General features: G+C 40.3%; 2 protein-coding genes across 6 annotated transcripts in view; one reads left to right on the top strand and one right to left on the bottom strand.

Annotated features, from left to right (window-relative positions):
• Nucleotides 1–26,288, bottom strand: part of sox5 (SRY-box transcription factor 5) — a 158,328-nt gene that overhangs the window by 130,916 nt on the left and 1,124 nt on the right. For all 5 annotated transcript variants that reach the window (XM_057855942.1, XM_057855944.1, XM_057855943.1 and 2 more), the window contains exon 2: nucleotides 10,680–10,878. In XM_057855942.1, coding sequence (XP_057711925.1) covers nucleotides 10,680–10,878 — 199 coding nt within the window. The remainder of the gene's footprint in view (nucleotides 1–10,679; nucleotides 10,879–26,288) is intronic.
• lrmp (lymphoid-restricted membrane protein) overlaps nucleotides 1–26,288 on the top strand; it is a 322,294-nt gene that overhangs the window by 55,159 nt on the left and 240,847 nt on the right. The gene's annotated exons all lie outside the window — the stretch shown is intronic.

The raw sequence follows: 26,288 nt of genomic DNA on the forward strand, positions 1-26,288 counted from the left end.
AAGACTTCGCTCCACGCCAGAACTGCCAATCTCCATGACATCCACTTGCAGCCAAACACACACACTCGCAGCAAATCCCTTCACATGCCACGGCTAAACACAGACTCTGTCAGTTTTGACTCGGAGGTCCTCAAACTCCAAACGGGATGAGCTCGAAGACAAACTACGTGGATTTGCTCAGGCAAATCTGATTTTGTGATTTGGTGAAAGGAGATTTCATCTGGATGGAATCTAGTTTGAACTGCGATGTGAACACAAAAGGTATTCCCAGTTTCAGACATTTACATATGGCGGAAAACACTCAGGTGACTTGACTTTGAGACCCCCAATTTGGCCAAATTTCAGAAATGTCCGATATGCATGTGTGATACATCATTGGAAAGCTTAAAATCTTTATTTTCTGGGCAAAGAAAAATTTTGGACAGGAGGTTAGGGTTAGGGTTTAGGGTTAGGGATAGGTTAGGGGTTAGGTTAAGGTTAGGGTTTAGGAGGGCTTTTTTTTAATTTATTTATATTTTTTAGACAGCAAAACCCTATCTGGAGGTGAGAGCACGCGAGAGCAGAATTACAGACGCCATGACTTTAACGAAATATTACCTTGTTTTGATCCAAAAACATGTCGCATGTATCACTGAGTGTCAAGACACAGCTGTGAATGGCCACAGCTGGATTTTTGGGAATTTAATGGGTGAAACATGGTAATATAACAAGGGTCACGATGCAGAAATCTCAGACATCAAGGAGTGGTCGAGATTTTTTTTTATCATATATTTACCCTTTTAACCCTATATTGCCAAATGTATCACATTTGATACACCTAAAGTTTCATGATTTTGAGACTAATTCAGAATTTTGACATTTCTTTTTGGGGGAAAAAATTATGGATGTAAGTCAACACATGCATCTGCAGTTTCCATAAGAAAAACAAACAGGATTTAGCAAGGGGTATAGATATCTGAGCGCTTATTACACATATTCATTTTGACTTTTCTTTTTACAAATTTGAATAAAAGGTTTCATTAGGACCTTATTTTTCAAATTTTGGGATTCTCTGATAATTGCTTCATATTGCTGGCATTAAATTCAACGTAATTTTTCAATTTTTCTTTGTTTGGATCGATTATTTATCATCTAACATATCGGGGGAAAATGCGACAGTAACAAAAAATAAACAATTAAGTGATAGTTATGAGGTAGATATCCGTGACTTTTTTACAGACGCCATTTTTTTTCATTGTGATGTCATTTGTTTAAAAGTTTAAAATATGCATGTTTAAAGTTTTTTTTCCAAACGAAATATTAGACATCAATTAATGATTCTAAGCTAAAAATGACAGACATTTTGAGTAATTAATATAATTAATTACCTTCGTTTTATGGCTGGGTTAAAACAAAAGCGGTTGCGCGATGTCTGTAAACGGGGTCTTTCAGGGTAAAACAGACAAACTAAATATAGGGGCCGTTTTTATGGTGACTCTCCGAGAATAAGAACAATTTCAAATTTGCATTTGCGTCTCCTTTTGAGCAATGACGCAATTCCGCATGAAAACGATGTAGTATTCATGCCAGGCCCTAGGGGGCAGTGCAGATTTACAGGGCGACAGAGAATGACCCCACCAAGCTCTCTCAGCCTGGAAAAAAATATGTCCGCCCGCTTGAAGCAATGTCATTTTTTTTTTGTTCAAAAAGGCACAAAAATTGAAACGTTCGACATTTTTGATTAAAAAATATTTTCAAAACAGTAAATTAAAGCTGACATTCCACCACATTTGCTGTTTTTAATGTTTTGTAGCACCGCTGTGCACGCCCAATGTGACGTGTACGAGTGCTGACTTTAACGACGCGGTCTCGCGCTGCAGGAGCCTTTGATAGGCATGCCGAGGAAGCCCCCCCCTCAACCCTCCGCAATCGGATTCTTCCACTTTGGAGGCAGGATTCACAATTTTTCGTCTTCGCCGACACCATATGTACACGAGGCGAGTCCGCTACTCAGTCATTGCGTCTTTGTGTCGCAGAGTCGCCATGTAAACTGCCCCATAGTTCAGGGGCTTAATACGCCATGAATCTGCTATTACAGCATATGGACATATTGTTCTATCAAACACAACAGTTGTTTTGGCTTAAAATACAGGAGTTTCTTTTAAAGACGAGTGCAAGAGCAGAAACTGCTTTTTCAGTCTTGTCTGTGTTTTCCGCCATATAATCAAAATATTCCAGAATCTTACTTATTCCGTTTATTCCAGTGCGTCGGTGTTGATTCATAAGAGCATCGCTGGCATGCAAAACCAACCGCTGTATAGTGTTAGGTCGTTATACACAAGGCTAATACACAATCGCACCCTTCAAAAGATAAAGGTGGGAAAAAAAAAACTGATAAAATATGTTTATTGATTTGTGTTGTGTTAGCAAAACAATTAGTGCTTGTCCATTAGCACGTTACCCAGACAGGATGCGTTCCTTGGCCTCATTTGCATGCTTTTTAATTTTTTTATTTTTCTGCTGCAAAGATATGCATAACACTAACATAAAATGAAAATGTTGCTCACCTTCCTGATTTAACTGCTTTTTAGCGATCCAATCCCGCACTCTGGGAACTTGACTGGCAATAAAACAGCCTTTTAGCCAGATTACAATCATTGGGACACTATCATAAACAGCAGCTTCCTTATCGAGAGGTTTCATTATGAGCAGAATGCTGTTAAGTGAAGTATATTTACAGTACGCGCATGTGTGTGTGGAGTAGGTAGGGAAGGGATGAGGAGGTCAGTGAAGCATTTCCGAGCCCCCTGTGTTAATTTACGATGACAAGATAAAGCTGTAATTCCCCCCGCCTCCCTCATCCCTTCTGCGGACCCCCCGCCGCCTCACATCCAAGTCAACTGGTTGCGGAAAAGCCATTCACCCCCCCTGTATCGCTTTCCGTCTATTGGCCTGAAAGGGACAGTGAAGCCCCTTCAATGCCCCCACACACACACTCTTGTTGTAAAGTTCCTTCTACGTTTCGCTGACAGTCAGCGACAGAGGGATTGCTGCTCTTCGAGACGAGGAAAAAAAAGTTACACATGCCGGCATGAGCACACACGCCAATACTGTTGTCCTTCTGCTAAGAGATAAACTAGAAAAGAATGAAAATCTGCAAAAGTGGCACTTCTTGGGCGCAGATCCCCGCTTTTAATTTTTTGTACACTAGTTCCAAAATTGTTCAAAAATCCTCTCAGGCTAAACAAACTACTATTTCAGTATCAAGTTAACTGTTAAAAACAGTAAATAAAATACTTAAAAGTGCATGTGACACGAAAAAGCATGTTTATTTCATAATACACACGGTATTTTATGCTCCTGAGTGATATGGACCACTTGGATGTGTGTGGAAGCGATCGCTACATTTATTTAGTTTTTTGAATCCCGCGCCATGAAAATGAGTGACTTCCGGCTTCGGTCTTGCATTGAGGAGGAGGGCGCTGTGACGTGTATGGGAGAAGGCGTCCTCTTCACTAAACAGCCGTACTGTTGTGTATGAGGACGAAGGATTCAGCTGATTTTGCGGATTAATACGTTTATTTTTCGCATCACGCCAGCCAAACGGCTGCAGAAAAATCTTGCTTTGTGGGGGCGGTGGGAGAGGCGTGTGCGCCTTTTTGGAGTTTCAAAAGGTTCCCATTCACCGTGGATATTGGCCAAGCCTGACTACTGTGGGACCATTGGACTTGCGAGGAAATGAGTAAACATCTTGTTTTGTTCTATGTCAAATATTAATACAGCGATGACAAAGTAAACACTACAAACTTTCTTTAAATAAAGGACTACTTACGTTTGATCATTGACAGGCATGTAAAAAGCTCTCCTCGTGCACATTAGCTGCACGTTAGCTGCACAAGAACTGTAGCCGCCCTCCTCCGGGGAACGAACTGTAAACTGCTCTCCGCCGGGTGGTTTGCCGATCCGCAAAGACAATCGACAACCCAGTCGTCATGTCAAATAATCCGGGCTAGTTATGTGGGATTTTCCGCTTCGAAGACTGAAACATCACTCGGTTCGGGTTAACATGTCGGCTAGCTGTCACGCCTCTTGGTTTGTTTACATTCTCCGAAGCCGGGGAAGGGAAATGACATATGTCCGATTTAGGTGTCATAAAATTCAATGGAAATGCGTGGGAAAAAGACCTAACTTTTAAATGTTGTGTTTTATCAAATGTGATGACATTTTTAGGTGAGAAATAAGAAATGTATATATCAGATCATACGTTTTTTGAGTGAAAGCAGTGAATTTGTTATTTTTCTAGTCAAATCTGAGATCCAATCGTTGGCTGTTTTCAACAATGTACACCAAAAACAAAGATATTGATTGTCTAAAAATGGTTCAATATAAGGTGAAATGGCTTGTTTTCTCATGTAAATTTATATTGCTCTTTACCTAAAATAAAATGTTTTATATCCGATTACTCGATTAATCAATGGAATTTTCAGTAGAATACTCGATTACTAAAATATTCGATAGCTGCAGCCCTAAATGTAAATAAATATTCTTTATTTGAAAGGATATTTAAACTATAAAAATTATTCTCTCTCACTAGTAATGTGCCACATAATTGAAATTTTGGTATACTGTATATATTGTTTCTAAAACAATGAGTTTTTTCTAGGATCTCCACTAAACAGAATGGATGGATGCATAGTTTTTCTCCCATTTAATTTGGATTATATATGTGATACCTTAAATTAGAAAGTTAGAAATCCTCTCATTTTTTAATTTCCCCTGAAAATAGATTAAAATGAGTGTATGAAATTACAGTGGAAGTAATCAGATTGACACATGTTCTTAATATAATTTTCCCTAGATTTTACAAGTAAATTTGGGGTGTGCATTATACACGGGTGCGCCTTATATTCGGGAAATTACGGTATGTGATATCTACCATAGCCGTTTGTTGCCGTATGTTTGTAGCAACTAGCAACTGGGCGCTGTTTGTAGCAACTAGCAACTGGGCGCTGTTTGTAGCGGCTGACGGCCGCAGTCAGGTATTATTTATTTATTTATCTATTTTTAATCTAGCGGCATGAGTTGAACATGATATTTACTCTCGGTCCGTTCCTCATTGCATCTTGAAGACCGTGCTGACTGTGTTTTATTTCCGCTTTACCTGGTATAATTCAATAATCGGAATTTGGATGTTTGCGAATCGTTCTCGAATCTTCCACAGCCGAATCGCGAATAATCTAAGAATCGGAAATTTCGCACGCCTCTCATAATTTGGATGATCAGTTTTGCAGAATGAAGAATTTTGCTGAAAAATTCAGGTTAAAAAATGTGTTTGTCTAAGAAGCCTCATTATAACATTCATCTTCACTTTTGTTCCTGTGCCCACAATGCCAGGACTTTGGTTTATAGTCAGTCACGTGCACTGTGCACAATTGGGAGTGGCCCTTTGCCTAATCAGCTGGCTAATTACAAAATTAGCTCTATATCATAGCTGCTAAGCACATTTTCATTGTTTTATAGCGGGTATGTATGAGTAGGTCGGGGAAAGGTTGACGTGTTTTATTGGCGAGGACACACTATGACGTGGAGTAAATGATGCGTGCAGCCTTAGGTAGATGCACAAACACACCTAAATTGTGTTCCAGATAATTTAAGATTGTCCAGCTTTAATGTCCATGACAAATTAGGAGTATGTTGCTGTATAAATGTGCAATGTCTGTCTATAGTAGCCCCACTAAAAAGCTCATGAACCAGCCATTTTCGAGCAATTTCCTTTTGGTCAAAGTACAATGCAGCCCCGGTAGCACTTTATAATGCGAAACTTGGTAGACATGTCTATCAGTAGTCGACTAACAAGTCTTTGGTACCTATGTCTAAAAATACATACCGTATTTTTCAGACTATAAGTCGCAATTTTTTTCATAGTTTGGCTGGGGGTGCGACCTATACTCAGGAGCGACTTATGTGTGAAATTATTAACACATTATGATATCATTTCACATGTTGTTTAGGTATTTTGGAGTGACGCTGATGGTTTGGTAAACTTGTTAGCATGTTCTTTATGCTTTAGTTATCTGAAAAACTCTTTATAGCTATGGCTACGTTCGCGTTCTGCCTTTGGCAATGTATGTTCAATTGTATTATTGACTTTTTTTATATTGAAATGCATGCTTTTAGTTTGTGGCGCTCTCACGCCCACGTGGAGGCACACTCGCACTTTTTTTACGCGAAGAGGAGCGCTCACACGCCAGAAGAAGACGGACGCAGGTCTGAGTGAGTGGGCGAGTTAGCGAGAAAGAAACACGGCTGCGAACCTACGTTCATTGTTTATGCTTTTAAAATATCTCTACACAGGCAACACCTCTGTGTATCATCTTTTCTGTTGTTGTTGTGTGTTTTCCACCCGCGATCGGACACTTATAGCCAGTTGTGTGGTTGTTTGAACGATGTGCTAGCGAACGCATGCTAACCATTTGTGTCATTGCTGTATTAGCACCTGATTATCATTTATTTACATTGATGCGAACCTGTTCGGTATCGAGGACGAAATTGATTCAGCAAATTATACGGACGACCAGCATCGTCATTTGGAAGTTCGCTGTATTGCCAGGACCGAACCGTAGCGTCCTGGTGAGGACAGTATATTCGCATTTCATTGTTCACGCACTGTACACTGTACACTTATTCAGCATAACCGGTACCGGTCCGTGGCGCATTTGCTACCGGGCCGCACAGAAAAAAATAATTTAATAATGACCGCATTCTGGCTGAATTAACCCTGCGCCCCTGCTTAACACACCAACATCCCTGTATACTCTAGATAAAATACTACGGGATAGTTTAGAATGTCATCATAGAAATCCATTGATTGGATTGCTAGCAGTACATCTTGTGTATATAATATATCTATGTGCGCTTGTCCTCGATAATAACGTATTGCTAGGCCTCGGGCGCAGCACATTTGTTCCCGGAAATAATTAGCCCCCACACGCGCGAAGATGACTGGAAAACAGACGTCTTTGGAGATATTTTTAAGGCGAAAAGGGCACCTGACGAGACTACAACCTCGAAGACCCACGAACTGCGAAGGAGTGGATTCGTGACCCATTTATGAATAAACCGAGTGATTCGAGCATGTCTGTGCAACAGGAAGATCAACTTGTAGAGATCGCAAATGACAGCGACCTTATTAAACGTACATTTGAGACAATAACTCTCCCGAGGTTCTGAATTAAAGTCATTCTGGAATATCCTGACATCGCTACAAGAGCATTGAAAACCTTGCTACAATTTCCAAAATCGTATCTTGTGAAGTGGGCTTCTTAATTAATGTTTAACGACAAGGCGAAGTCGTTAATGGTGAGAGCGGTGTGAAGTTGTTGTGTGCAGCTTACATGGCAGGATGTATCTGAGGAGAACTTTTCTACAGGTCCTTTCATGATCAAACATAGGGTAATATTCCTTTCTTTCAAGAAAGTTTGTAGTGTTTACTTTCGAATCGCTGCATTTGGGGCTATGTTTAACATTACGCGCATGCGCAGAACCGCATCGTTGCAATTTTTGATGGGTTGCAAAATTTGTCAGAAAACCGGTCCGTGAAAAAAAGACCCAAATAACACAGGTCCGTGGTGCAAAAAAGGTTGGGGACCCCTGTCCTATTGTATTTTTATATTAAATTGCCTTTCAAGATGACATCTGTTCTATGTGTTGGATTTTATCAAGTAAATTTCCCCCAAAAATGCGCCTCATACTCAGGTGCGACTTGTAGTCCGAAAAATACGGTAGTTAGTTCGTCACCTTGGTTTAAAACTAGAGCTGGGACTCTTTGGGCACCTAACGATTCGATTACGATTACGATTCAGAGGCTCTAATTCGATTATAAAACGGTTATTGATGCACCATCCCCCCCTTTTTTTTTTTAAAAATGTTTTGTACATTAGTTCCAAAATTGTTCAGAATTCCTCTCAGGCTAAACCAAACAACTATTTCAGTATCAAGTTAACATATAACAGTATACAAATATACAAAAATAACAGTAAATAAAAAACTCCAGTCCCCATTCTGTATCAGCAGCTTTAAACTACATTCAATTACTTTAATGTTGTGAATCAACTGTTACAGTTGTTAAAATTGCTCCCGTTATTCCACAATTTCCCTTCTGTCTACTTTTGTCAAAGTTTTAAAAGTATTTCATCATTTAAAGATAGATTCAAGACAAGATTCTGCCAATTTAGGAGTATTTGAGATAAAAAGTTAATTAGGTTCGCTACAACAGAGCCTTCTAGAGAGGTCTACTGCTTTAAGATGGCGGCTGTTTACTTACGCCGGAAAGTCTGTCTTTCAATAATACATGTTCTAACACCGACGTCGTCTGTCATTTTGCATCTAGTTCTACATATATATGATATCTACAGTACTGTAGCCGTATGTTTGTAGCAACTAGCGACTGGGCGTTGTTTGTAGCGGCTATCAGCCGCAGTCTGGTATGATTGTTTTTTTATCTAGCGGCATGAGTTGAACATGATATTTACTCTCGGTCCGTTCCTCATTGCGTCCCAAAGACCGCGCTGACTGTGTTTTACTTCCGCTTTACCTGGTATAATTCAATAATCGGAACTTGGATATTTGTGAATCGTTCTCGAATCTTCCATGGCCGAATCGCGAATAATCTAAGAATCGGAAATTTCGCACGTTTCTATTTAAAACCGCCATTTTTGACTTCTTGTTGACCTTCAAAACTCATTCTCTCCAAATACTGCCATATTTAAATCAAGTATACAGTTCAAGACCCTCTGATTTTTCGTTGTAAAGTTTTATCGCCCCTCCATAAAACATGAAATTATCAATAACCTCAACTCCACAATGTCAGACATTGACCAGACATCTCTGCCAAAATCCTTCCAGTCATCACCATTTCATGATTGAACATACAAATGTAGTGAACAGTGTTGTTAATAACGGCGTTAGAATATAACGGCGTTATTTTTTTCAGTAATGAGTCATCTAATTAATTACTTTTCTCATCTTGGCAATGCCGTTACCGTTACTGAGGCGGGAAAGGCGTGTGTTACTATGCGTTACTAAGTTGGTTGAATAAAAAAAGTCTGAGAGAGACGGACTCAGGGAGACGAGAGAGCAGGAGTGGGGAAAACGCCGTTGCAAACGCGATGCTAGGTGGCTCCAATAATACCTGACTGTAGCCATAGCCTACAAACTACGCCCACATGATACGGTAGATATCACATAATTATAGAACTAGATGCAAATGACAGACATGGCAGCATTGGCAACATGTTTTAAGGACTACGTGCGTTAGTAAACAGCCGCCATCTTAAAGCAGTAGACCTCTCAGGAAGGCTCTGATGTAGAGATCCTTCCTAGCGAACCTAAGTAACTTTTTTTTTCTTTATCTAAAATGCTCCTAAATCGGCAAAATCTTGACTTAAATCTGTCTTTAAATGATGAAACAGTTTTAAAACTTATACATGTTGAAAGTAGACGGAAGGGAACTAATGCAATAACGGGAGCAATTTTAACAACTTTAACGGTTGATTCACAACTTTAAATGACTTTCACACATAGCAAAGGTTACTATCTAGTTATCGCAATACCCTTGTGTCTAGTTAAGTGGAGGGTAAACAATTGGGCTAGGGCCAATTGTCCCCAAAACCCTTTAAACTTCCCATTGTGTAATTGTTACCGCTTCTCACACCAGCTGTGATAACACATAATCACTTTTGCCGCACACATAGCCACAACAAAATGTTCCACAGCAAACAGATGCAAAAATGTCAGGGACATGACTAAGCCGTAACCTTGTACGCCCTGAAATTAATTGAGCTGCTTGACTGGACACTAAGTTACTAAACTCAGATTGTTGATTGTGTTATTGTACAGTTTTGATGTATGTTCCATGCCTGAACGTGCGTCTTTAGTTGTATGGGGGACGGGAAACTGATAAGCATATGCTTCATCCCGTCCGCCTTTGTCTTCTTCTTCAGTTCCTTCGGGCAAATCATATCACATTTTGTAATTGTCAATGATTGTCAATGATACCGATGATGATGACAATTATTTTTTTTGTTTGTTTTTTTGTTTGTTGTTGTTTTTTTTTTTTGAGAAAAAAGAAACATGAAAATTATCACTAGTTACTTCGCCAAGTAACTAACTACTCTTACATTCAGGTAACTGAGTTACTAACGCAATTACTTTTTGGGAGAAGTAATTTGTAACTGTAATTACTTTTTTAAGTAAAATTAATAACACTGGTAGTGAATGGTTTCTAATTGCGCGGGGGCGAAGGGGTGCGCCATCATTGCGTGGCTTGGCTGCGTTGCGCTAATATTTTATGAGTCACCAATACCGAGCTATGACACTGTATGAAACCCTCATGCAAACATCCACTATACATTTGGAAGCGCCACCCAATGTCACACTTCATCCTGCGCACTGTGAATCACGACGATGGCTCATGTTTCGCAGTCACGCAACTGCGCATCAGATGGGCTCAAGGCGACGGCTGGTGTCGCGCACATGACAGTGGAAAAGTGTGTGCGGTGTCAAACGGTAGCCATGAACCTTCTTTTTCAATCGTAAGAAAGAAACTATCCTCAGCGTCTACAGAAACCTAGTCAATTTCGACCCTCACGCTAACCTCAGACACTTCTGGTAGGAGCACTAGATCACGCAAAAGTTCTTACCGTGTTGTTGGGAGGGCTGTCCAAGCTCCGAAAAGGGGGCGAGCGCGGGGACACCTTGCTGCAGTAGGAGGCCAACGGGAGGTGGATCACACTACCCAGTCCCTCGCTCTCCTCATCCTCCACTCGCTGTCTGCTGGTTGCTATGGTTACCTCTCCATCTGTCCCCCCATATGGAGAGGCTGGTCGCTTGGAAGACATCCTGGGAGCCAAAAAAATAAGGAGAAGGAAGGTAGAAGACAGGGAAGAAAGGGGTTAGTCGTGGTTTTGGCAGCATTAATATTTAAGCTTAGGAGAAGCCATTGGGTGTTCTATTGTCCTCCATACCATGAAGCCACTTCTCTGTCCACTTAAGAATACATTTAAAGAACATTTCTAAGCAAGCTCCTAAGACAAATTTGAACACATTCGAAGACTGGCCATGATAACAGCTTTGGAAAAGCTTCACTTTTGCAGGAGCTTTTTAGAGAATTGCTGAAGGCTACATTGGGTCACAGTCTAGATTTTGTACCAGGAAATTTTCAGGACATCAGTACTGATGGGGGAAAATATTACATTATGCTTTTGTGATGTATGATTGCTTCTGTGACATAGGTTGTCACAACTTCTATTGTTTTTACCAAAAGTAGCTTTAACGTTTGTCATTGGGCAGGGTCGTGCCGCTCGGAGACGGAGGTTGGCCTCTCCACCTCCGGGGGGCGCATCCCTACAAAAACCGGACATTTCCGGGCGACCCGTGAAGTCCGCCAGCGGGTCACGTACGGATCACCTGGTTTTGTTCTAAAGATGTCCCGATCGATCGGCATCCGATCATGTCATTTTCAAAGTATCGGAATCGGCAAAAAAATATCGGACATGCCTTTTTAAATATATATATATATATATACTTTTTTTTATTTTTTTTATTGTTTTCTAATTGTATTTAACGTCACAGACAAAATGTCTTACACTCATCCAGAGTCTTTAGTTTTGGCTTAAAGTAGGGCTATCAAATTTATCGCGTTAACAGCGCTAATAACATCAAAATATTTAACACAATTAACGCATGCGCTGCACTACCCACTCACGCATTGTTGCGTTCAATCTATAATGGCACCGTTTTACGTGTACATAGAGCTAAAAGGCAACGTAAATTGAGTAGAGAGAAATTTGCCAGCCTTTGAAGCCTTTTTTTAATTGGCTACAGCCTTACAATCCCTCTCTCATCAATTAGATATATCGTGGGAAGCAATGTGGGGAAGAAAGGTAGTAGTTGATCTTTTTCTTAACACCCTATGTTATTTCCCAACGCAGAGAAGATATATTAATTGGTACGACTACGCACAGTCATGGTTGCACTTTCCATCATGCATTTGGGCAGAAGTTAAATGGCTACAGTATCATTTACTGAAAGCTCAACAAATACACTAGATGGCAATATTTATCCACAATATACAAAGTCACATTTGTCCTTTAAGAGTTACAAGTCTTTCTATCCGTGGATCCCTCTCACACAAAGAATGTTAATAATGTAAATGCCATCTTGAGAATTTATTGTCATAATAAACAAATACAGTACTTATGTACTGTATGTTGAATGTATATATTCGTCCAAGTTTTATTCATTTTTTTCTTAATGCATTGCCAAAATGTATATGATGGGGAAAAATTATCAGGAATGATTGGAATTGAATCGGGAGCAAAAAAAAGCAATCGGATCGGGAAATATCGGGATCGGCAGATACTCAAACGAAAACGATGGGGATCGGATCGGGAGCGAAAAAACATGATCGCAACAACCCTACTTTGTTCATTTGTCGCCTTGTCGGAGTGTGTTGGCTCCCCGCTCATTTGTTACGGTAAGCGATTTTCATTTCTAAGGGACATTTTGTTTTGCTGTCGTGGTAACGCGGGGATTCTGGGATTGACAAACTCAAATCTCGCGTCATTGTTGCCATTTGTTCTTGTTTTTGATGTGTGTTTGCTTGCTCTTGTGGGATTGTAATCAATAAATCTCATTTATTCTGCATTTTCTAATCAATATACATTGTCTATTTTGCAAAAGTGTGCCTGTTACTGACTCACCGCGAACCTGGAAATTTCGGAAAACAAGTACTTTAGAGGAAGCTGAGAAACAGTCGACTTATTCCAGTTCCTGACAAAACGTACATAAAGATTCAAGTCTGAAGACAGCGCTTCTTTCTCCAGCACTTTGACCGATCCGTGCGCTCATTCAGGTGACAGAACAATAACCCCTTCAGCTCTTTGGCGGACCTTCAAACACACTCCCGGGTCTTCCAACGTGTTTACGACGGGGGCCATTCAACGTTCACGTTTCCAAAAGACGGGGCCATTACTGCAAATGAAGCCCGCTTGCACAGGCATTGTGCGGGGAAATCACCGTGCCTTGACAATGGGCTTTCACAGACACAGAGTGGGAATGAGAAGAAAATAATGGACGCTGAGAGAGTGAGGGAGAACGAGAGAGAGAGAACAGTACGAACACTGACAATAATATGTGTTTATGAAAACCTCTGGACAATAGGGGGGACCGAAGGAAAATGGCTAGCAACACAAGAGCCCCGCTGTGTCAATTTGTTACCGTGGCTTTGTTCCCTTGAAAAGAAGCAAAGGATATAAAGCCACATCTATTAGGTGAACTCTGTCTCTCGCAAGGTAAATTTGCCTCCGTGTACTCTGGCTGAATAGGGATGCAGTGACTATGCAGCAATAATAGAATTTAATGTGGTTCTCAACGTCGGCTGAGTGCTTTCAGATGCACTTGTCAGCCTTGAAGCCACTGCGACTATGACCCTGGGTAATAGGCAGCTAACGGGCTGTCTCCCAGAGGCAACGCTTGGTGAGGATGGAGGGGCTTCGCGGGTGTGTGTGTGTGTCCGTGCATGTGTGTGCTCACAGAGATAAGCAACAGGTATCAGACTTTTTACATCTTTAGAGTCCAATGCTTTCTTCCTCCAATTTCCTCTACTCTTGCTCGTCTCCACTAAACTGATTATCCTCTATTGGATTTCTTTTGGACCGCTGATATGGCATTGCTCCGAGAAGCAGCCCTGCTACTAATTCATTGCTTATTTACCTTATGATAGCCAAAGTCAAAATGGCTTACTCTTTATAATAACTATCCGTTTTACTAGTCAACCCTTTAACACTGAACATGTCTGCAGCGACGTGTTTACGCATATCGTCTTTAAAGCTTCGTCACGCTGTAATTACGTCACCCATGTGCCGCTGGTTGGGCTCATTTGAAAGTGCAGAAGTTGATGTCCACACCAGTTTTTATTTGAAGTCAATCGACCAAGAAAGACGGGAGATAATGTCATTTGAGTTTTATAGTTTTATTGCGCTCATAAATATGCATTAAAACGCTGCATGTACCATTTATTTCCATCATTCCTTGTAGGGTTCTTCCGATCATGTTTTTTTGCTCCTGATCCGATCCCGATCGTTTTAGTTTGAGTATCTGCCGATCCCCATGTTTCCCGATCCGATTGCTTTTTTTTTTTAGCTCTCGATTCAATTCCAATCATTCCCGATAATTTTTCCCGATCATATACATTTTGGCTATGCATTAAGAAAAAAATGAATAAAACTCGGACGAAGATATACATTCAACATACAGTACATAAGTACTTTATTTGTTTATCATGACAATAAATCCTCAAGATGGCATTTACATTATTAACATTCTTTGTGTGAGAGGGATCCACGGATAGAAATACTTGTAATTCTTAAAGGATAAATGTGACTTTGAATATGTGACTAAATATTGCCATCTAGTGTATTTGTTGAGCTTTCAGTAAATGATACTGTAGCCATTTAACTGTTCTGCCCAAATGCATGATGGGAAGTGCAACCATGACTGTGTGTAGTGATACCAATTGATATATCTTCTCTGTGTTGGGAAATCACATAAGGTGTTAAGAAAAAGATCAACTATTACCTTTCTTCCCCACATTGCTTCCAACAATACAGTGATACCTCAGCTCACGAACTTTTCGCCTCAAGAACATTAAATTCGCGAGCATATAGTCTCTGCTGACGAACTAGTTTTCGGCGGACGAACCAAATCACGCGGTCGAACAGCGCCACGAGAAGCTGACGCACGCTCACGGCGTCCCAGTTCGTCCCCTCCCTTTCGTTGAGTGCGGACGTGGTTTGTGTTTGATAGACATTTTGGACCATATTGAGTGTACTTTTGCTATTATGGGACTGAAAAAGACCCCACCACAGGCTAGTGTTAAGCCTAAGACGACATTAAAGAAAATAAGGTATATTTTTGTGTAGTTTTAAGGCTTATTTAGTAGAAAATTATGTTTTATGGGGACCTGGGAACGGATTATTCTCATTTTAATGGTTTCTTATGGGAAATAAATGTTCGGAAGACGAACTTTTCCCCTTACACACACTTTCTGGGAATCAATTATGTTCGTGAGCTGAGGTATCACTGTACTTCTAATTGTTGAGAGAGGGATTGTAAGGCTTTAGCCAATTAAAAAAAAGCCTTCAGAGGCTGCCAAAATTCTCTCTACTCATTTTACATTGCCTTTTAGCTCTATGTATAGGTAAAATGGTGCCATTATAGAATGAACGCGACAATGCGTGAGTGGGTAGTGCAGCGCATGCGTTAATTGCATTAAATATTTTAATGTTATTACCGCCATTAACGTGATAAATTTGATAGCCCTACTTTCAGCCAAAGCTAAAGACTTTGGATGAGTGTAAGACATTTTGTCCGTAACGTTGAATACAATTAGAAAACGATTTAAATTAAAAAATATATATATACATATATATATACTGTATATATATTAAAAAAGGCATGTCCGATATTTTTTTGCCGATTCCGATACTTTGAAAATGACAGGATCGGACCCGATCGATCGGGAGTTCTTGTCCTTTTACAAAACCGAAAAGCAGCACAAAAGACTACATATCCCAAGAGCCGTTGTGATGTCAAGAAGGACGAACCGAATGTGAACATTTTTAATAAATTTCCGAGTGAGGCGCGGAAAAGGAGGCATGCGAAGCAAGCGACGGCCAGTTGGATTGAGCGAACAACCTTGAAACGTGCAGAATTAATCTAAAACTAAATTTAGCGCAAGCTAATGCAGTATGTCTTTAACTCAAGGATGAATATTAGCCGTATTTGTCGTTGTTTTCCTGGGATGAGTCGGCGTCTCGGCGAGTAGAAGTGACAGCAGCGCGGAAACGGCGAAAGAGTAGGCTGTGTGACGTTGTATGTGACACAGCTCCGTGACCTGTTCAAGAAGAAGCTTTATTGAGTGCCCAAAAAAAAAAAAAAAAAAAAAAAAACTTTATTGGGTCGCATGCCAGAAAAAATTGAACTGAACTACTTGTCAATATTTTTGAAAATACTTTTTTTCAATGTTATTATGTATTTTTTCTTCACTATAATCTTTTCAATTTTTATATAGATGTGTGTTCGAGAAGCTTGATTGCATGTACGTATACTTTTAAAAAGGGGAGGGGTATAATACCTAACTTCACAAAGAGATATCCTCCAAACCCTTTTTGTGTTAGATGATATATATATATATTTTCTCACTATTTTGATCTGTATATAACCTGTTTTGACCATCGTATGTGTAAAGGCCAAAAACGCCTATGACCATACCCACTGTTTGTGTTGAATTGTCAAACATAAAACTATTCAATCTTATTTTTTTTCTATTGAATATTCATCCTAACAAGTTGAATAAATATTATCAAGCTTCAAAACAGTTGGTCGAGCATGTTTGGTTGTCAATGGGACACCAACATTACAAATTTTGAAAAAAAATATTTTGGGATTTTTTTGTCTTTTGGGGTCCAAAATGTGGATTATAATTGGTCAGTTAAGAAAACAACAGTTTGGACATGAAGTTCAAGGTGTCCTGAAAAAAGGGACCCAACTTGGCCATTGTGAACAATTTTTTCTTTGAATGGTAAATGGTAAATGGTGTTATACTTATACAGCGCTTTTCCACCTTTCAAGGCGCTCAAAGCGCTTTACACTAATATAAAGGCAACATCAAATGCATGCAAATTCAGCCAAAATAGGCTTAGGTGTTAAAGGGTTAATAGATCATTAGTAAACTGTTGATAAATGATTTATTGTTGATTTGTGAAGTATTTGTTAACAGTTTGTCAAGCATTTACAGGGTGTTCCAATATGGTTGACCCCATTCTAAATGCCCATGCTAGTTGATGGATCTTAATAAAACTATATACACTTTATGTTGAAGGTCATACGTTTTATTGGTTAAATATACAAAGAAAAGTACAAATATTTGTTGGTTCTATGGCAGATTTTCATAAATGTGCAACATGAGCGCTGCCTGCAAAATGCCTTATCAAAATGCCTTTTCTTTTGAAGTGAACGGCATTTCTTAACCTGAAAAGATAGAAATGGCAAACGTTACACACAAAAACTTTTCCACACAAACTGTGTTTCAGGTTAAGAACACCCTGTAAGTGCTTAACAAACTGTTAACAAATACTTCACAAATCAACAATAAATCATTTATCAACAGTTTACTAATGATCTATTAACTAGCAAAATGGATAGTTATTATAAAGTGTTACCTCAAAATTAGAGCTGAAACGAATACTCGAGCAACTCGAGTAACTCGAGTTTAAAAACTGATCCGAGTAATTTTATTCACCTCGAGGAATCGTTTCATTTTGCCCGCTCTAAGCATCACGTTTTGCCCGGACTACTTTTCATGCGGGACAACGTGCTGACGTCAGGTGCGTAGAGGAAGAAGCAATAATGAAAAAAAAAAAATTACTGCAGCCGACAGCGTTTACAAACTGCGCCGACGTTGCTAAAAACTACGCCCGCATGTTGCTACGGTGGTAGCATGTAGCATCTGATGCGTGTCATAGATATCACATGTACGTAGAACTAGATGCGAAATGACGGACTCGGCGGCGTTAATAAAACAGCCGCTATCTTAAAGCAGTACACTTCTCAGCTCTCATAAATAGGATAAACGTTACTGTCACTCGCTCACAAAACCTTAGCCGGGCGGAGGGCTAAGTTTCTATTCATTATGACCACTCTCTTAAATACAGGCTTTATTTAATCTGTGAAAACAGCGCTGTAGAGTGATTAGGGTGTAAAATAAAAACTTAATAATGCTAACTGTCAATTTTAGCTCAGTAGTCATTGCTGGAAAAAAACACCAAGTAGCACTGGTGCCTAATGAGCTCCAATACAGTACAGCTTTTATTTTGAACACTGCAAAAACTCCAAATCCTATCAGGACTTACAGTTTAGACTAACTTAAAACTTAACTCGAATTTATAGCTTGACACAAGTGGAAATTCAATTGAAACACGTGGGAAAAACACCTAACTTTTAAGCAGGGCCGGCCCAGGCCATTTTGGGGGCCCTAAGCAAAATAATGCAAAGGGGCCCATATTTTTGGCCCACCATTTCGTCACAGTGTACTGTGAAACCCATACATGCAGTCCAACCCATTCGTCCATATTGTGTATATTAATCAGATTTTATTGCACTGCATAGTTCAAACTTCTTACCCCAAATGATTGTCAGTACTTACAGTAGATCGCGCCAAACCTTTTTCTAAAAGAGGAAAGAAAGAAGTTAAGAACTTTTTTTTTTAAGTTTGTGATCAAGTATCAAAACTCACAAAAGTTAAATAAAGCAAACTGTAGTTAACAAAGTAGAATATAAATTAAGCAATTGCCAGATTGGGGGCCCCTTAGTGGTCAGGGACCCTAAGCAGCTGCATAGTCTGCGTATAGGCTGGGCCGGCCCTGCTTTTAAGTTATGTGTGTTATCAAGCATAATGACATTTTTCGGTAAGAAATTTTTTATAAGATCTAAAAGTTTTTTTGAGTGAAAGCAGTAAATTAGTCTTTTTTTTAAACACATTTAATCTATTTTCAACAATGTACATCAAAAATAAAGCCATTGATTGACTGAAAATGGTTCATTATTAGATGAAATGTCTTGTTTTCTCATCTATATTTATAATTGCTCTTTACCTAAAAAAAAGAAAAAAATGTTTTTTCCGATTACTCGATTAATCGATAGGATTTTCATTCGATTACTCGATTACTAAAATATTCGATAGCTGCAGCCTTACTCAAAATGTTCTCCAGTACCAAGCTAGGAAAGGAAACACGAGCAATTCTGCGGTAACACTATTTTTTTTTTGTTTTTTTTCTTAAGGACGAGTCTATGATTCACAAGCACGAACAATCATTTAAGACGTCATCCATGTTCGCAAATTCCAAGAATTTTTTTATTTTTGCGCGTCTCTTTGTTGCAGCCTAATGTGGGACTCAATGGAATTCTTTATTTGAAATTCAATCAAGCCATTAACAAAAACAAGATTAAGGCAGAAAGACAAGAATCCAGTTTTAGATCAAGTTGTACCAAAATGCAAACTAACAGTTGAGGTCAATGCATTTTCTTCTGGCTTCCGATTGGCTCCGGTGTTGTATCGCCACCTGTTGCTCCGGTCTACAAAATGTCTTCATGTGAACTGAGCTTTTTCTTAAATGTCATGAAATGACATTTTTGGATCCCGGAGCGCGGAAAATGTTACGTCAACAAAGCCGTATGTGCAACAATGAAACGCGGACGCATGAAAGTCTGCACGGCCGATCGTGCACGGCCATACATTTCTTTATCTGCGCACCTTTGTGGTTCTTACTCAGCATAATGCACCATAAATGACTACAAACAAGTTATGTGGATGACAAAAGGCTGGAGATAATGCCGCGCGTGCAATGATTGACATTTCAGAATCATTTCAAGATAACGATAGTGTGGATGAGTCCTCACACACGATCCAAAGTATAGTGACCAACCCAGCTGTGCACACAGGCTAGCATGCGTGCATGCATACAACAGAGGCCCGAACAGTGCAGGTCTGTCTTCATCACTGCCTGTTTACTTTACCTCCTTTCACTCCCGCACACTGAGGCCTTTTGTTTCGCGCGCCCACCGACACACACGTCCCCTTGTGTCCCGCACACACCTCTGCCTAATCATAACCCTATGTACACACACGCGCGCAGTCGGGGTCACCTTTGAATCACCTCACACACGCTCCACAGAAAAAAAAAAAGGAGGATTTTCCTAAGCACAGTAGCGACATTGATCATATTTTAGACAAGAGCGCAGTTATCCAAACACACTTTATTATGACTTTCTCTTGCACCGCCCCTCCCGCCTTCCAAATTTGCTACCACTTCCTCAGAGGGGAGGCCGTTCGCAGATCCTCTCCAGCTATAAAATCCCTCCCCCACTTCGCCCCGCTTTACGCCTTTGAAGTGGAATTACTCCACAATTGGGCGCGCAGGTTACGCCGGCGACTTCGTTTAAACCCTCGCCGCCGGAGACCTGGAGGAAGACGCTTGAAAGCTGGGAGTGACGCATGGATTAAAACCAATGACGGTTTTCTTTTTACTAATAAGATAAGTTGGCAGCGTGGGTCGGGTCATAATTAGAGAATATTAGCATAATTTCTGCACTTAACATGTCAAACTCATAATTCACCAGGCACGGAGTGCTATTTTTCAATGTACACAATTCATAACTTGTCTGCACAAGACTAATGATTGAAAATAACACTCTTGTTCAGAAGTTTAGGGTCACTCTGATGTAAAACACTCGTAAATACCCCCTCGCCTCCAAAGAACAGCACAATTTTCTCCTCCATTTTCATTGTGCTGTATTTCTAATTCATTTGATTGATTTCCAAGTGACTTCAAACTTTTCAATACTAATGTACATTTCAAAAACTGTGGCAACCTGACAAATAATGTCATGATTTGCAATGATATGAAATGTTTTGCTAATCTCATGCACAAAACAAACACACACACGGTCATTCAAAAGTTGAGATTCAATTAAAAATACCCTTACTGGAGCAAAAAAAAAAAAAAAAAATAGGGGCATCACACCAAATATCTTTGTACTGTATTTTCCGGACTATAAGTCGCGACTCGGGTGCGACTTAGAGTCCGAAGAATACTGTATATAAAGCTATTGAATTGCCCGCCAGTAGTGCAATCATTTAAAATGACAACACACCCAGAAATGTATTTTTAACCATCAAATCAAATCAAAAAGCAAGCGTCGAATCTGTTGTTTGTCTCCTCTGTTCCACAAACTCACGTCGAAACCGCGCACACAATTCATAACTTGTCTGTACAAGACTAATGATTGAAAATAACACTCTTGTTCAGAAATTTAGGGTCACTCTGATGTAAAACACTCGTAAATACCCCCTCGCCTCCAAAGAACAGCACCATTTTCTCCTCCATTTTCATCGTGATGTATTTCTAATGCATTTAATTGATTTCCAAGTGACTTCAAACTTTTCAATACTAATGTACATTTCAAAAACTGTGTCGACCTGGACAAATAATGTCATGATTTGCAGTGATATGAAATGTTTTGCTAATCTCATGTTCAAAAGGTGAGATTCAATTAAAAATACCCTTACTGGAGCAAAAAAAAAAAATAGAGCCATCACACCCAATATCTTTGTACTGTATTTTCCGGACTATAAGTCGCGACTCGGGTGCGACTTACAGTCCGAAGAATACGGTATCTAATCATCATTCATTCATTCACAATCATTTAAAATGACAACACACCCAGAAATGTATTTTTAACCATCAAATCAAATCAAAAAGCAAGCGTCTAATCTGTTGTTTGTCTCCTCTGTTCCACAAACTCACGTCGAAACCGCGCACACACTCACGAGCGCGCACGGTGACAGCACTAAGCTGAGATTAGAGCGCCACTTCCCCCTTGGCTTTTTGATGATTAGCGGCTCCTCCGTTAAGTCGCTCTCATATCACATATGTCCACTGCTGCTAAGTCACTAATCGGGACGGGGACGCGCGTCCATTAACCGCACGCGTAATCGCCGCGGACGGCGGGTTAACCGTCTCCAGGCCGGTTAGGCGGGCTTTGTAATCAACGCAACCCGCTCGGCGCTGGCACGTCACGCTGTCGCGAGGCTTACGCATGTGTGTTTAAATACACGCGGGCGGCTTATGAACACACAAGCGGGGTTGCGGAAAGGCCAACTGAACTACTCCACCTTGATATTTTTCAATTTTGTCTCTGGTTTCTATGAAAAAAAATATCATAAATGCGTGACACATTCCCCACTCACTCACACACACTACCGGCTAACGTAATCATGGCGCTAACTGCTCTTGTTAACTCCTTTTCAGGGAGCGTGGGAGCCCCCTCTGGAGAATTCCGCACGCTGTAAAGTGAATATGCATGTACGGCCTCGCTTTATATTACAAGACGTATTTCTACCGTGACACGAGCGGCCCATTCGGTCAAATCCCCAAAGTGTTACAGTGACGTTTTTATTTCAAAATGGCACAATGTGCCGGTATGAGATTTTGAAGGTACGATAACCGTGAGCAAAAAAAAACGCGGTTTCACGGTATCACGGTATTGCAATTATTGCTCCAAAATGTGTTATTTTGGATTTATGAGTTAAAATAAAATAACTTTTTTTCCATTGAACAGGATTTTGTTGTTTTTTTCAGAACATAGTTGCAAATTGGAACATGAATATATTGTTAAAATAAATAAATTATCAATAAGAAAAACTAATATTTTAAATAAAAATAAAATATAACTTATAGACTATACCCACAGCCACAGCTCAAGTTGCTCAAGATTAGAGCAAGAACAAAATAATTTCTATAAAAAAGTAAAAACACTGAATAAAATTTTTTAAAATTTATACTGCATGACTTTTTTTTTGAGGGTGGAAAAGCTCAAGTGAAGTTTAGCCATTTTCAGCCACTGTCAACTCTAGTCTACATGATGTCACGCCTTTGTGTTAAAAAAGAACATGAAGAATTCAAGAGTTAAGTTAAAAAATTCAGGTGACTTGAAGTTCCGCTCTGAGATCCCCAGTTTAGCCAACTTTCAAAATTGTCCGATATGCATGTGTGATGCATCATTGGAAAGCTTAAAATCTCAATTTTCTGGGGCAAGAAAAATTCTGAGCAGAAGGGCATTTTTTAGAAAGAAATGTTTTTTTAAACAGCAAAACCTTATCTGGAGGTGAGAGCACGCAAGAACAGAATTACAGACACCATGACTTTAACGAGATATTATCGCGTACCTACTTTGTTTCGATCCAAAAACTCCATGTAGCATGTTTCACTGAGTGTCAACACACAGCTGTGAATGGCCGCAGCTGGATTTTATGGGTGAAACATGGTAATATAACAAGGGTCGCGATGCAGAAATCGCAGACATCAAGGAGTGGTCGAGATTTTCTTTTTCATATATTTACCCTTTCAAACGTTTTTTTTCCAACTTTTTTTTTGTTTGGATCAATAATTTATCATCTAACATATCGGAGAAAATTCGACAGTAACAAAAAAAATACAATTAAGCGATAGTTATGAGGTAGCTATCCGTGACTTTTTTGCAGACGCCATTTTTTTCATTGTGACTTCATTTGTTTAAAAGTTTAAAATAGGTGAGTAAATAATATTTTAAAATCTTTTTTTTTTTTTAAAGGAAATATGAGACATCAATGACTGATTCTAAGCTAAAAACGACAGACATTTTGAATAATATAATTAATTACCTTTGTTTTATGGGTGGGTTGAAACAAAAGCGGTTGCGTGACGTCTGTAAATGGGTGTTTTCAGGGTAAAATGGACAAATTAAAAATACTTCAGGGGCTTAATGTGCCATGAATCTGCTATGGCAGCATATAGACATATTGTTCTATCAAACACAAGAGTTGTTTTAGCTTAAAATACAGCAGTTTCTTTTAAAGAGGAGTGGAAGAGAAGAAAATGCTTTTTCAGTCTTGTCTGTGTTTTCCGCCAAACATTGGTGAGGAAAGGTTTCATCTAAAAAAAACATTGGGAGTGAGGCCTCTCCTTGACCCAGCGAACGTGGATTTGTGCTTAATCTTTCGCAATTAACGATCTTTGACGATATCCCTTTTTCCCCTTCATTCAAGCGAATCAAGCTTGTTTTCTCACTCTGCGGCTGTAACACTCGACGAAGTCTTGGCTAACATTCGTCTTTGTAAGCTTTTAGTTAGTTTGTATATCGAATTTGAAAGGAAAATGTGTGTGTTGTTTTTGCCGAACTTTTTCATGGTGCTAATCTGTTGAAGCTACTCACACACGGAAAAATACAATTGTACAACGTTCTTAAATGTATTCATTTTGTATATTCCACCTACCACGATTTGAGAGCTCAATAAATTGAAGAGCACAACGCCTTTTCTGCCACTTCTGGCTGCATTTTTGACACAAGAAAAATAGCGAATACCGTACTACGGTCTGACGGAAAATTTTAGTGGTTTTGAAACCGTTTTCACACCACGGTAAACCGTGAAACCGGTTACCGGCACATGCCTAGGCACACAAAAAAAAACTCTGAAGGGCATATCGGAATATTTCAGGGTGTTTTGCAACACCTCAGGCGAGAATATGAACAAATGCGCTCCTCTACTTCCACCTTTTATCCTACTGCTATGTCTCTATCTCCTTGTCAAGCCCCCCTAAGCTCAACCCCGTTTCCTCTCTCCGAAGCCCTGGTGTTGTCTTACTTACTGTCCCCCCTTATACAATCAGCTGTTTGTAAGAAGGTCATTCCCCCTGCAAGGAAATTGCTTAATATCTATATATAACCCAACCAACAATCGGAATATTTGGCCGTCCAAACTAACTGCGATAGGACTATTTTTAACTGTAACATTTTTGCGCTCTTAGCCATGCTTGTGGATTTTCCCCGATGAACACTTAAGGCAAATTCGACGCTCTCACACACACACACAAAGCGTCCACTGTTTAAGAGGTAGTAGGCCGCAAAAGGCGGGAACGAACGTCACACACACATGAACAGAAGGGACGGTCATGTGTGTCCGTTGATTAGCGTAAAAGTAAGGGAAAATTGACTGAAAATCGACATCGCCACATCACTTTAAAGTCCAGACAGCGCGTGGGAAAATATCGAGGGAAGAAGCGAGGCTGGAAGACAATGAAGGGGAGGGGGTGGAGGGCTTGTTTGAAAGGAGACAGACTGAGAGAGGGAAAAGTGCATCCGGTGGAAGGCATGCACTCCCCTTCTTCTTGTCTTGATGTTTGCGAGTGGGGGCGACGGGACGCGGCGCGCTGTTTATTGAGCGAGGGAGCGACTTTTTCCATTGTTACGCCGGCTCTGCTGTTTGTTAAGCAATCCATGAAGGAGTCGCGACATTTGTCTCGCTGTCAGCCGCCCCCCGTGTAACTACGCACACACATGTGAGCTCATTCTCCCAATGACACACACACACACACAGCTGGTCTCTTTCATTTGTCCCTCACTTTTTTGACCTCCCTCCTCTCTCTCTCTTTCTTTCGCTCTCTCTCTCTCTCTCTCTCTCACACTACCTGGAAAGACAGAGGCTTCATTGTAGAGCTGGGAGGGACCTCGGAACCTCGAACACTGCCTCCTATTGTGGGCCGGAGGGACCATGTGTGTATTAGGGGGGAAAAAGTAGAAAACTAGTCGAGAGCGTTGGAATATATGCCGTATTTTCCAGACTATAGTTTGGCTGGTGCGACTTACAGTCTGAAAAATACAGTAGTCTAAAATTTGACTTGTACTATGTCACGTGACCCCTCCAAATGCCCCCTCTTTTCTTCCCCATACGGTCAGCTGACTTCACCCCGGTTGGTGGGTTCCAAAAGGGTTTGGGGGGTTAGCTTTCGCCAGTGGTATATTTTTTTTCCGTACCCCCTCCTCCTTCGCGGACGGAGACACGGTTATCAAGACTCTCCGGGGACGGACAATATGGCCCAGACAATGGCCTCCAGTCCAAGTTGGTGTGTGTGTGTGTTTGAGAAGAGGCCGGCACAGGGCCACAGGAGAAGAGGGGCCGAATTGTGCATTAGTTTGCAGAGCACGGACTCAAGTACTCAATTACATCAACACACCACTTTAATCTGGAAGGGAGAACATTTCAAATGAATAGCTTAGATTGTGCGGAAAAAAAATATTGTTCTAAATCCACTGTTGACTCAAACACCCCTCACTTTAAACCTAATAAACATAGGACCCAAATGGAGGGGCGTGAAAATCCAGCGACGTTGCCTTAACGCCACATCGAAGAAGCAACAGAGTGAGACCTCTTCCTCTCCTCCCTCCTCTTTCTGTCCACCCCCCAACTATTTAAGACATTCTCACTTTCCTGTCACCCCAGTCACCCCCACCCAACACCACTTTTCTTCTGTTCAACTCAGAGGAATGTGTCAATTTAACTAAATTGTTTCACTTTTTTGGCTAACTTTCTGAGGAGACCCCTTAAAAGTTCATCGGTAAATCCTAGCGTACATTCAAGGAAGTCCCGGGTTACCCCTAATATTCATAGGTTGGCAAAAGTGTCATTTGCTAATTTGATTTCTAAAAGACAATACAAAAAAAGCAGAAGACAAGTGTCGAGAATAAGCGAAAGAAAGGGAAGTGCGATAAAAAGAAGCCACTTACAAAGACGCAGGAACCGAGAGCGTCGCGAGGCTGGCGCGTGCACACTCCGCTCCTGACTGTGGCACACCACGTACACAAACGCAGTGGGA

This window comes from Corythoichthys intestinalis, chromosome 13 (genome assembly GCF_030265065.1).
Source record: "Corythoichthys intestinalis isolate RoL2023-P3 chromosome 13, ASM3026506v1, whole genome shotgun sequence".
Lineage (NCBI taxonomy): Eukaryota > Metazoa > Chordata > Actinopteri > Syngnathiformes > Syngnathidae > Corythoichthys > Corythoichthys intestinalis.